This window comes from Camelus dromedarius, chromosome 10 (genome assembly GCF_036321535.1).
Source record: "Camelus dromedarius isolate mCamDro1 chromosome 10, mCamDro1.pat, whole genome shotgun sequence".
NCBI lineage: Eukaryota > Metazoa > Chordata > Mammalia > Artiodactyla > Camelidae > Camelus > Camelus dromedarius.
This window is the reverse complement of record NC_087445.1, coordinates 6,796,050-6,809,470: the sequence shown is the minus strand read 5'-3', so window position 1 is coordinate 6,809,470 and position 13,421 is coordinate 6,796,050. Positions and strand designations below refer to the sequence as shown.

The 13,421-nt window shown below is 42.7% G+C and overlaps 1 protein-coding gene and 1 long non-coding RNA gene across 3 annotated transcripts in view; one reads left to right on the top strand and one right to left on the bottom strand.

The window, feature by feature from the left end:
• Nucleotides 1-1,356, top strand: part of LOC116151801 (uncharacterized) — a 134,800-nt gene extending 133,444 nt beyond the window's left edge. The window contains exon 14 of the long non-coding RNA XR_010382584.1: nucleotides 715-1,356. This is a non-coding gene — a long non-coding RNA (uncharacterized LOC116151801). The remainder of the gene's footprint in view (nucleotides 1-714) is intronic.
• The window catches only part of RASEF (RAS and EF-hand domain containing), a 57,037-nt gene that overhangs the window by 33,262 nt on the left and 10,354 nt on the right, over nucleotides 1-13,421 (bottom strand). For both annotated transcript variants that reach the window (XM_010975862.3, XM_031447339.2), the window contains exons 2-4: nucleotides 7,435-7,581; nucleotides 4,151-4,241; nucleotides 511-606 (exon numbers count right to left, since the gene is read on the bottom strand). In XM_010975862.3, coding sequence (XP_010974164.2) covers nucleotides 511-606; nucleotides 4,151-4,241; nucleotides 7,435-7,581 — 334 coding nt within the window. The remainder of the gene's footprint in view (nucleotides 1-510; nucleotides 607-4,150; nucleotides 4,242-7,434; nucleotides 7,582-13,421) is intronic.

Genomic DNA, 13,421 nt, shown 5'->3' with positions numbered 1-13,421 from the left:
AATACCTACCAGCAACCACTGAGTGAAATGGACTCTACTCAGAAACCAAATAGAGCAAAAGGCAAAACCAGTCACACCTTTGCCTTCACTTCAGCAGGTTCTCTCCCACTTCTTGCTGATTGGATAGCTGTACCCTTCATTCAGCTGAGTATGGGGCTGCGTGACCAGGAAAGACAGCGTGCCTGCTGCCATGAGCAGACAGTCCACTGGACACATGGGGCTTGAGGGCACTTGGCTGGCAAAGACCAAGGAAAGAAAAACTGAGGTTTGATGGACAACTGTTCAAGGGATCAGAAATACTATATTAGATCCATGTAAAAGATAGGCTGCCCTTAGAAACAGAAAAAGAAATTAGGGGCCTTTAAAAAAATTCTTGCCAGGGAGTCCAGTCTGATTCTCACATCTGATCCATCTGCTGCTTCAATATGACTCTATGTTTTCAGTTGCTAAAAATTTAGACGCACTGAGATACTGATGCTGTGCCTCAGAGTCCAGTTGCCACACGCCTACCTTTCTGAGTTTCTTTATCGTCACCTGTAGATCTCCCACTTCTGTTTCATACTGACGTCTGAGGTCACTAAGGGCTTCCTCAGCTTTGCGTTTTTCCTGAAAGGAAAAAAAAAGATTTTGTTGACTTGGACAGGTTCTTCAAAACCCTAGAGGTGAGAAACATTGTGTGTCAAAACTAAGGCTGATCCCACGTCTCCTACACAGAGATGGTGAGAAGGAACCAAACTTTAGACGCTCAGCACCTCTGGAATGGAAATCTGCAAGAGTGAAAGAACTGCGGAATCCCACCACCTACGTGTGTACATCACCTGGGGTGATGCCTCTCAGACTACTACTCAGCTGTGACAGAGGGCTGTGGCACATCAGTTAACTAGCTAGCTAATTATTGCTGTGTTTAATTAAAAGCTATGGCACAGCCAAGGGTCCCCGTGCTTGCCTCAACCCTATCATGTCTTCAGGACTCAAGAAGGCCTGGTGGGTTTACTGTTTCTCCAAGAGCTTACACCTTATCTAAATTCAAATCACATCACCTGCAAACTTCTGAGCAAAGTGCTGCCCCACAAGGTTGGTGCTTTTCATGTGTGTCGCCCCTGGTGCAGAGAATGGCAAAAGGGGACCCAAAGAGGTCAGGAGCTGAGGTTCTCATGAGCCCAAATACCAAATATCTCCTAGTTTCCTTTTTCTCTTAACACATTATGGAGTTTTATATCCTATGTTCAGTATTCAAATAAAGTTTTAAGTTCCTAACAAGTGGCATTGAGTGTAATAAGACCTAAATAAATGGAGACTACACCAGGTTTGTGAATCATTCATTATTAGTAACATGCCAATTCTCCTCTAATTGATCTACAGATGCAATGAAGTCCAAAGCCCCAGAAGGTTTTGGGTTTTTTGTTTTGTTTTATTTTGTTTTTAGAAATTGACAAGCTGATTCTGTGGAAATTAAGAGGAACTAAAATAGCCAAGAAAACTTAAAAAGGAACGAAGTTGAAGAACTAACACTACTTGATTTTAAGACTTATTATAAAGCAACAGTCGTCAAGACAAAAGTAATACTGGCATAAAGAGAGGCTAATCAATGGGGCAGAATGGGGAGCCCAGAAATAAACCCACTGTGAATACAGAAAACTGATTTTGGACCAAGTGCAAAGGCAATTCAGCAGAGAATAGATAGACTTTTGAACAAACAGGCTGGAACAATTAGATATGCACAAGCAAAAAAAAAAAAAAAAGAACTTTGACCCGTACCTTGCAAAATGGATCTTAAGTGTAAAACCTAAAACAATAAAACTTACAGAAGAAACAGGAGAAAATCTTTGCAACCTTGGGTTAAGCAAAGATTTCTGAAATACCAAAAGCATGACCCATGAAAGAAAAAACTGACAAGCTGGACTTCATCAAAATAAAAAAAATTCTACTCTTGAAAAGACACTGTTAGGAGAATGAAAAGACAAGTCACAACCTGGGAGGAAATATTTATAGATCAGAATATATAAAGAACTCCCAAAACTCAATAATAAGAAAACAAACAACCTAATTTTAAAAATAAGCAAAAGATTTTAACAGATGCTTCATCAAAGAAGACAGACAATGGTTGCCTGACAGGGAGGGACAAAGAAGGAAGGCACGACACAGGGGCACATGGAAGCTAACAGCATGTGGATGTACCCATTACCCTGCTGTGTGATGGTTTCTTGGTATAGCCATACGTCCAATCTTATATTCTACACTTGAGTATTGTACGTGTTATTACTGCGTGCCCATTATACCTCAATAAAGCTATTGCAATAAATATTTTAAAACCTCAACTGAAACCATGGGATAAACACTACACGTGCGAGAGGAGTCAAGGTCAGGAAGAGGTGAAGGTGGCCAGAGGACTAGGGGAGGGCATCAGGGAGAAGGGGAGACTTTCTCTGAGTCCTGCAGAATTTAGGAAAGCGGAAAGGAGTGGGGCAACAGTTATCAAGGCAAAGGGAAGAGTGAAAGCAGAGCAAGCAGCAGGGCCAGAGCTGCAGGATGAAGACCTGTGTGTGGGCAGCCAAGCTGAGCCGTGCTCAGTGGAGGGAAGTGCGGGCGAGTCTTTAGCTAGTCTGGAGGTGTTATTCCAGAGAGACTAGGAGATGGGGATGGACTGGCAAATGGGTGTCATCCCAGGGCCAGAGCTGCCCAGTTGGCAGGGGTGTGCTAAGGTTTCAGAGACTACGTCCGTGCAGGGACTTACTGGCCAAGTGTGCCATCGCTATGCAAAAGAGAAATGGTGCTATGGATGCCATGTATTTGCCTCCCCTGTACCAGAGCCAAGGAAAGGCGTTATAATTAACAAAACATGGATTTATAAGGGGCAGGGCCATGGTCAGGTGTCCATTACCAACAACCAACTTGGGAAGTGCTTAGCTGGAAGAAGCCATGAGATGTGAGGACAGAATTAACACATGTGATCGATAAGTATTTGATGAATGAATGAGTGCACAGATTGAATGGATGGAGAGGGAAAAGGCAAAAAAAAAAATGTCTGTTTCTAGACTAGAAAAAAATAGAGTGCTAACAAAGGAATAGGTAACACATTGCACAGAAGCTGGCCTGTGGACTCTGAACCACTCTGTTGAACATGACATCCAGTTATTAAACGTGTTATTAAGAGATAAGACAACAAACAATCGAAGGCATGTAAGTGGTAAAGACACTGAAGGTGAAGAATCTGGAAGGACACAAGATACACAGAGCAACAGAAAAGAGCAGAACAGCAACGGCCAGGTGCCGCCCCCACACCTGGCACAGCTCCGGGCATGCATCCAGCCATCAGCCTGACCCTCCTCAAAGCAGGCGGGTGGCGTGGCCCACTGTGAAGCTGGAACGACAAAGGCTCAGAGGTTAGGTTATGTTTCCAGTGCCAGTCAACCTAGACAAGGCAGAGCCAGGACCCAAACTGAGGCCTTTCGGATGCCAACACCCAGGCCCTTCTCACTCAATTCTGCAGCCTCTCGGAGTTAACACACAGGGCAAATGAATAGAAAAAAAAAGGGAACGTTCAATCTAACATTAGCTACATAAGAAACAGACCTATTTCCTGTTTTCAGTAAACGTTAATCACCCGAATATATTTTATGAGGAAAAAAGATAATTATTTCTTCTGTGGAAATCACTGAAGGCAGCACCCAATTTTCAACTCTGAGAGTTCCTATACTGATGAGTAAAAGTATATTCCATAGCAAACACCAGAGTTTGCAGAGAGCATTTTAACGTCACTGTAATCTCGACCTGAAGTAGCAGCGGCCGTGGGCAGTGAGGCGGTGAGGGGTCAGAGGCGAGCCACCCTCCTCCACCAAAGGCGGGCTCTGCCTTCTCCTTCAGGCCTCAGCAATCCTGTCCCCTCTTCAGAGAGGCCCCTGGCCTCCGCACCTGTCATACACGCTGTTTCTTTACTGTGCTCGTTGCCATCTGAAATGATCCACTTTATCTGATGACTTCTTTACTATCTTTTTCTCTCTCCTTACTCTACCTCCCAAAAAACCCACCGCCACTAAAAACACCTTTGCTGAGAGCGCCGGACATGCTGCACCCAGAGGATGCCTGGTGCCCCGTCCATAAAGGTGCTCTGATGATTCGGTGCACGAACGGGCCCATCCCACAAACTCACATCTTTCCGCGTCTTGTGTTCCGCAGCCTGAATCCTCTGATCCATTTCCTCTTCCAACTCGCTCAGCTGCATGGCTGCCTTGTCCTGGGCTCTGAAATTCAGGAGGAGGCACACCTTTTCCTTATACTCTTGGACTTGTAACATGAACAGAAAACTCTGACCTCAGCTATTTCAATCTCTCTATTTTACAGATGAGGAGAAACATACCATTTAAAATAACAGTCCCTGTTCCTTCCACATAATAAAATGAGGCTGGCAATTTGACCAGTTGGGTGTAAGGGGACATTTAAAACTAGATATGAAATAAATGAAATAGAGTAGATTAAATGGTATTAAACTAGATTGTGGCAAAGAACAGAGAAAGATACCAAATTGTTGGGAGGCTCTTAATAAATTCTGAAAATCTTTTTGGCTGCTATGACAGAGATACATCCCTAGTCAAAAAGCAAAAACAACAACAACAAAAACAAAACAAAAACCTCCACGGCAAAGGGATAAGTTAGACACAATTCTGAAATTTAACTATATGACACACACAATGCTATATGCTATCGTTAGAAGGCAAAAAAAGAAGAGCTCTCAAAAAGTATTTCTAATCAGTTTCCTAAAGTTCAAGAATGTAGATATAGCTACCCTTTAGAAAATTCCTGTTTCTTTTGTTAATATAATAAATCACATTTCTATGGAGGCAGAGCATACTGATTTGCCAAGAAGTTAGAAATGGGAAGGTTCTGTTGAGACAGTTTTATTTAGCAATTGTCCAGCATGGACACATCTGTCACTTTACAATGGTTGAATCTTCAGATTAAGCCCTAAAAAAATTATTTTTCTTCTCTCTCAGCTGTATGTTCAGTTATCTAAATTTTCATATGCATATGTCCTGCCTACTCAACTTGAAATCAGCCACCATGAGACTTAAGAGTCAATTTACTTGGATCGATGGTGTTAATAAAAGTAGAAACAGGACCTAAATAGAAGACCTTCCGCCTTCGAGTCTGATGGCTTCTGCTACATCATCCTGCCTGCTTTCAACTTATTTTTCCTTCCCAACACAATCTCTTCATGGATTAATTTAATTTCTACATAAGGTTCCAAACCAGTATTGATGGGAGAAAGGAGGAGCCTCAAAGTAAAATTTTGACTGACTTATCGCTGTTTTCTGCTCCCTGTTTACATCCTCCTCATCCTACAGCCCGCCGAAGATTTTGTTAACCATGTCAGCTAGTTCTAGTTTGTTTGTAAACACCTGCTATTTGAAGTCTAGGAATTATATATCTCCATATCAACTTTGGATTTTTTTTTTGTCTTTTTTGGTCAACTCTGGGATGTAAATAGCTAAGCCACACATCCATTTCTCTTTTTGTTATGACCATTTTTTTCCAGCCATTCCTTCTAGACATTGAGTCCCAAACATCTGGGCCTCTGGGACTGCTCCTGAATGTGTTCCTTCTGCATTTTCACTTCTGAACAAGTGGTATGGAGGTCTTTTTCACTTCTTTCTTCTTCTTCTCCTTCTTCCCTTTTTTTTTTTTTAATAAATCAGGGTAGTCTATAATGACAGACTGTTTGCCCCTGCAATTGCTAATTCCCAGTCAAGTGTCTAGAATATTGGGACTGTCCCCTCTAACCTTAGTCCAGGGCTACCAGGACACTGGGAACCCATTCTTCAGGTGCAGAACAAATAGATTGAGGCCCTCCCCTAAACAATAACAGAGGTAAGGATGGCTGGTCCTGAGCTAAGGATTTAGGGAATGTTCACAGTAGTCACTTAAACCCTTCAGCAAGGTCTCTGCCTGCTCCAAAAGTGGCCTTTCGGAAGCCCCAGGCTCAGGACAGAGCCTGACCATGGATCCCACCCGGAGAGCACCCCAGTGGGAGGAGAGAAGCACCAACAGCTCAGCATCACATGGCGTCATCCCTCCAGAGGAGAGCAGCCTGGCTGGTGGTGAGAACACAGAGGAGAGAGTGCCATTCTTTTTTGCCCTTATGGGTTTACATGGGACTATCTGTAGAGGTCATATATGGATGTGTGTGTCCCATGCATCTTTGTGTGGGTCTGTGTATGTGCACCTGTGTGTGTACAGTGGAGTTTGTTTTCACAGATACTAACTGGACTCTCTAAAAACTTAGTATGTGTGTCTGCTAGTCATCCCTCAAAGGAGGCCAAATCCTTTCATTAAAAAATCCTGTGAACAGTTCAACTCTTGCATGATTCTCAGGACTATAAAAACAGTCCTATTTAGCATCAATGGTTTAAAACATTTTCTCTTCCATATTTTAATTACCTTCAGTTACTCCACAGGGTCAACTAGACAGTTTTATTATCATCAAATTGAGGGAAAGAATAAAGGGACAGAGGAACAGCCCTCACCTGTCCCCGTGCAAACCAGGGGGCATCCTATCGGGAGGTCATTGACAAGCTCGGGGCAGAGACCAGCACAGTGCGCAGCACACTGAGAGCTGCTGGTGGGGCACACGGCAGCAAGAATCAATTGCTGGATGTGTGCAGAGGCCAGGAATTGTGACGAACAAAACGCCCCCTTTACCCAACTTATGGCAAAGGTGTGGTCTTCCAGGAAGCAAAGAGGCTGATGTTCCGATGGCAACACATATAAATTCTCCTTTGGCACTGGGTTGCAGTAAGATATCCTGGGTAAGCCAGCTATGGCTTATGGAAACTGTCTGCCTGAGAGTAAGGCTTTAGCAGCTTTACGCTTTCAGTTCAAGCTGGGTGAGGAGGGCGGGAGAGGGAGAGAAGCCCTGCTCAGCACCTACCATGTGACAGGCCCCGGCCCGGGCCTTCACCCATGACTCACCCATGAAGTCTCCACACCCCGAGGATGTGAATATTTACAGCCTCATTTTGCAGATGCAGAAGCCGAGATTCAGAGAGATAGCAACCTGCCCAAAGTCACTCACTTTTCAGTGACAAGGACAGGCTTCAAATGGAGTCTGCCTGCCTCTCTGGGTGAAAAGTTTCCTGGACGTCGCAAGTGGCTGGATATAAGATAACGCACCTCTTTGAACTGTTCTGTATGGGATCATGGACCTTGAAGAGCTTCTGTGACAGGATCGTGGTAACATACTGATGGATTGCTGGCTGACCCTACAAAGAACTGCCTGACTCAGATTCCCTGGTGCTGGTTTAGTTTAGAAAGCTCCGAATTCCTCAGGTTCCAGAGTTCCCCCATACCCTAAGGTGATAAAGCAGTTCTGTCTCTGTGCCACTCGGTCAGACAGCCCGGTAAATGACCCCTTCCGCCACTTAGGAAAGACCTCCATACCTCTTCACTGCAATGGCCAGGTTTTCCATTTCTGTGCTTTGAAGTTTGATCTCATGGATAAAGTTCTTTATAACATGTTCATAAGGCTGAACCAGTCTTGGCTCCACGAGGTTGATGTTTTGATACAAGGTACTAACTTGCTCTTTTCTGCCAAAAAAAAAAAAAAAAATTAAAATTAAAAATTCAATAAAACCAAATAAAAGAATAAAAAGGCAAACTTTCAGAATATTTTTACCAAAGAGACACATAAGAACCAGGAAAGAAAAAAGCAACAACACCAGAATGACCAGAAGGGAGGGAAGACAGCAGTCAGAGACGCTGCTGCATTAGTCTTCATTTACTGTTACTTTTTTTTTCCACAATGGAACAGCAACTTCATTTCCCCCACAGCTTTACTGAGATACAACTGACAAATAAAAATTGTATATATTTAGGTTGTACAATGAGATTTTTCTCAGGTATACAATGTGCTGATTTAACAGAAGAAGATGGAGGCCTGTGAGGGCAGTGGATATGCACTGGGAAGAATTGACAGGGAAGGATATTTGCTTGTCACTGCTGTTTTTTTTTGTTTTTTTCTTTAATAGAAAAGTAAACAGACTTACAGAAAAAAATAGTTAGGAAACATTAAACCAATTACTTAACATGTTCCACCAATCCCTAATGAGATATTGCTCAGGCTTTACGATCATAAAAGTGCATATACATACCTATTATTTTATAGTCAGTTAAAATTATTTCATATGTATTATATTTATATGTGACAATCCTCATATTTGTTATTAACATTTATTGAAAGACAAATATTTCAGAGTCATTTCAAAAGAAAAACTGGTAAGACTGGGCAGCTGATCTGCTAGGGGACTTAGAAGTGAGTCAGTGAGGCTAGTGGTGCCCTTGACTCGAGTCTGGGAGCTGACGTGCTCAGTGACACAGACCGAAGACCATGTGAAGACACAGGAAGACGGCCATCGACAAGACAGGGAGAGAGGCCTCTCCTCCAACTGCCAACACCTCATCTCAAACTTCCGGCCTCCAGAATTGTGAGAAAATAAATTTCTATTGTTTAAGCCACCCAGTCTGGTATTTGTTATCCGAAATACCTAGGCAACTGTAGCAAACCCTGGAAATTTCCAAGGTTACATGGTGACTGAGCTGGGGTTCAAACTCAGTCTGATACTACAGACCACATAGTCCACCATTACATTATGTTGCTCCCCAGTTGTGTTAAACATCTGAACCTTGGCAGAAGACACAGGATTCAAAATCATTCCATACAACTATGAAATACTGCGAAGTGTAAGGTATATATTAACCTGAAGCTTACTTAAGCATGGCCCTGAGGTGTGTCCATGTAGCTATAAACTTGACCAGGTTTGCTCTTAAAAATCAACTGCTCAATGTGTACAAAGGCCAATTATGATTCAAAAGAACAGCTCAAGTGAAACAATATTAATATACCTGCAGGAGCAAGTTGCTTTATTTGGTGATACAAGACACAGAAAGCTGCCATCACCCCTCCCATCAGAACTGAGTGCAAATATTGGCCGCAATAGTGAGCCATATTTATTAAAGAGCAGAAAAAAAAATCTCTCCTCTTAGAATGTCCCACATAATTTCAATGCCCAACAGGATCATTAGCTTCTTTACCTTTGGCCATTCACTGACCACCAGCAGTATACAAAGCATAGCAACTTTCTGGCTAATAGGAACCTGCCTGTCTGTCAAGGATGGCCACTGAGATACTGGGACTGAGAGTCCTTGCTGCTTGGCTAACTGCACAGCAATAAAATGTTCAGGAGCAGCTGTCTCAGAAGATATCTTAATTTCTGAAAATTTCTAAAATAAGAAAGAAACGCCATGTCTGTAAATTCTCTTGGGTCCTTTCTTCGTGCTGGTACTGTACAGAATTTCAGGAACAGTTTACAGTGTACACACAGTTTAATTACAGAAAAAGCCTGCCACCAGCAGGAACTATGCTACATGGTTACCTGCTGTGCAGGAGACTAGCTGGGTACTCATCTATCCCGTTTCTTACTAGAGGGCACACAGGGGAGAACTGACTCCCCAGAACCCCAGGCAGGTAGGTCGGAGCCACGTGACTAGTTGTGGCCACTGGGATGGGAGCAGAAATGATGTGTTTCCATGCCTGGCTCCTAGAATCCTCTGTAAGATCTTTAGCTCATATTCTCATTATCTATATCTATGTCTATTTCTCTCTCTCTCTCTCTCCTCCAACCCCATCTCTCTCTCCTACTCTGCCTCCCTCCTTACTTCCTCATCCTCATGGCTGAGGTGAAAAACTCCGGTGTGGCAAAGCCATGTGATGAGATGTGTTTGAATCACTATGCTGCGAGAAACTGCTCGGGAAGGATTCCCCACTACCTCAATCTTCCTAACACATGAGAGAGAAATGAGGTTGTATTCTGTTGTGCCTAAGGCTTGGACGTACTTTGCTACAGTCATCTTGAGCTATAGAAGTTGGCTTTATAGCTTCCTATTTTTTTTTTATCATCTTCCAGATTAAATTACTTTCTTGCCTCCTTCCTTGATAGCTTCATATTAACTAAGTAATAAAACTTCTATGACCAGGGTAAGTGTTTACTGCCACCATCCACTTCCCTTCAAGGGAACAAAAGACTATTCTGAAGCATTCATGTACTGAAGCAGACATTTATCAAGCACCTTATATATGCAGTCCCTGAAGTGACGTCAGCATTTACATGTGCTATTTACTTAACCCTCACAACCCTATGAAGAAGTTATCACTGGATCCCATTTACCACAGAGGAAACTGAGGTAGAAAGAGGTGAGTATCATCCTGGTATCGGAGCCAGGATTCCAGCTCAGCCCATCGGGCTCCAGAGTCTACCGCTCCAGGGAGGAGCTAGCTCTTCATGCCAAAAGTAAGCGCCAGCCTGCTTTTCAGGGATCCCAAGATTTTTTTCAAAATTATTTCAGAGGAGAATAGATATTATTGTTACAAGGACTGCCCACATCACAAAGGGACTCCTTTAAAGAATGAAAGCATGACTAAGATTATAATGAGATACTCTTATAAATTCTTATTTACCTAAGCTATTTGGGCAAAGCACTGCTGGACACAGTGAGGCACACTCTCACCTCCCCCTCCTTTTGCCTGCTTGCTTCATTTGGTCTGTATCTGTGAAACGAGAGAACTATCTGGATTATGCTGAAAGTCTGCAATGCAATGCACTTGGTGATTTTCACACCTGATGCAAAAACAAACAAACAAACAAAATACTTTATCCTAACAAAAGATAATACCCGGCCCCTCTATGTAACATTTAAATGCTGTGCCCTGTACAGGCAGCTAAACACCTACAGATTCTTCAGCTCAACCTACTGGATGCCATCACTTGGTGCCAAGACAGTCTATTGTTCTGCTCCTGAGACTGCAGGAGCCACCGGCCTCCCCCAGTGTCCTCACTCCTGACGTCAAAGGTTAAACAAGCAGACCGCACAATGCTGCTCACACAGCTCTGTTTTCTCCTGGGCCTGACCCTGGGTGGCTCCTCTGGGTGCTGAGAAGGGTGCCTGGTAGTGACAGGGCTCTGAGCACGTTTAATTCATTAAGTTCAGGGCCTCATTGAAGGCAGGTATGCTTGGATTCACAAATACCATGTAGCCCTGTTTACAGGTGTACCAGACAAATACGAGGTAAAGATTAAGGGTCAGGTCACACGTGTTAGTCAGCTAAGACAAAAAACAGCCTCTGCTTCTGTGCGGAAAGAGCCACGAACATTAAAAATAATCTAATTTATGTCTGAAGGAAAGAGACTGAAAGAAATACAATCAGAGAAAAATGCACCCTGGACTAAAAACCAGTTTTAGATGTTTAAAATCTGAACCTTTTCATCTTCTTGTTCAGTAAATTACAAGACGATCTGTACTAAAGACAGTAATAAACTGCTGATGAAAAATTCACAACTTAAAATTGTAAAATGAAATAATAAGCATTGTAAATTTCATATATTCCCATTGAAGCCAAGAGGGAAATTACATGAATTTAGGAGGAAAAAAAATCAGGTATAGTTAAGATAGGTAAAAAATTTTAAAGGCCACACATTTCCATAGGATTAACATTTTATTAGAGAGCACATATCTATCTATGTTTGTGTATTTGTAATGTAAGGCCAGTAAGGCCAGTATTTAGAATGCCTGGACACCTCTGGTCTCAGGACACCCCTGAGAAATAGTCAAGTGCAGGCAACACCACTCCAGGATAAGGAACACGGTGACCCAATAGGGTTGGTAGGAAAATTGGCCCTTCTGATTCCAAGCCTTGCTACTTGAAACACTGAAATAAGAGAGCTAACCTATTTATTCAAACTGTAGGTTATATAGATCTAAAACCCTAAATGGTTTTCTGTGGACAAAAGCAAACAGTATTCAGTGCCAATGTCTACATCATTCTACGCTAGGGATGGCTGTTAGGAAACTGACACTATGACCCTAACACCTGAGCATGGGCAATTAAATATCCACGCAATCCAAAGGGTACCATGTTAGATCCTGGAGAGAAAAATGCTAAGAAACAGACTGAGTTCTTCCCCTCATTAGGCTCACCATGAAGATTAAGTACAAGATGCTCTGACAGCACAGAGCAGGTGGACATGACCAAGCCTTGGGGGATGATGACCTGAAAGATGAGTAGATGTCAATGGGCAGAAGTGGGGTGGGAGTAGCCTGTCCCAGGAACCAACAACCACAAGCTGACAGGACTGGGGGCAGGTGAGGGGTCAGCAGCAGTTCCTGTAAGTGGAAGAAGCTGGTGAGGCGGGAGAGCTCAGGGTGGGAGAGGGGGCCACAGCAGCAGACGGGGGAGAAGTCAGCGGGAGGCGGATGACCGCACAGGGCCTGGAAGCACCATAAAGACAAGGGAGGGGGCAGTTATTCTGAGAAGGTGGTAAGACCCTGGAAGGTTTGAAGAAAGCGATGACCTCATCTTCACAAAGTTTTGGTTGATGTAGAGAATTAAACAGAATTCTGAAACAAGTTTACAGAAAAGGTAAATCTAAGTCTAGTATAACTGAATCTAGAAATGTGGGACTTCAGGAGTCTTCCCTAGCTTCTACTTTATTATAGAATGTGTAAAATTACAGATAACTAAAATCTGATCATACAGACAAACAGATCAGTGGAACAGAACAGAGAGCCCAGAAAGAGACCCACATAAATAGAGTCAGCTGATCTTTCACAAAGGAGAAAAGACAACACAGTGAAGCAAAGATAGTCTTTTCAACAAATGGTGTTTGTGCAACTGGACATCCACATGTAAAATAACAAACCCAGACATAGATCGTACACCCTTCATAAAAACTAACTGGAAATGGATCACAGACCTAAACATACAATGCAAAGCTATCATATTCCTAGCAGATAACCCTAGGAGAAAACCTGGATGACTGTGAATATGGTGATGCCATCACAGATACAACACCGAAGGCACGATCTGTGGAAGAAATAACCGATAACCTGAACTTCGCTAAAGTTAAGCACTGCTCTGCAAAGACAACATCAAGAGAATAAGACAAGCCACAGACCAGGAGAAAATATGCGCAGAAGACACCATCTGATAAAGAACTACTATCCAAAATGTACAAAGAACTCTTAAAACTCAACAAGAAAAATAACCTAATTAAAAAACTGGTCAAAGACCTTAACCAACACCTTGTCAAAGAAGACATACAGATGGCAAATAAGCATAAAAAAGGTACTCTACACAATATCTCATCAGGGAAATACTAATTAAAACAACAACGAACTATCACTACACACCTATTACAATGGCTAAAATCCAGGACACTGACAACACTAAATGCTAATAAGGATGTGGAGCAACAGAAACGCTCATTCATTTCTACTGGGAAAGCAAAATGGTGCAGCCATTTTGAAGGCAGTTTGGCAAATTTCAACGAAACAAAGCATTCTTTTACCATATGATCCAGCAATTGTGCTCCCTG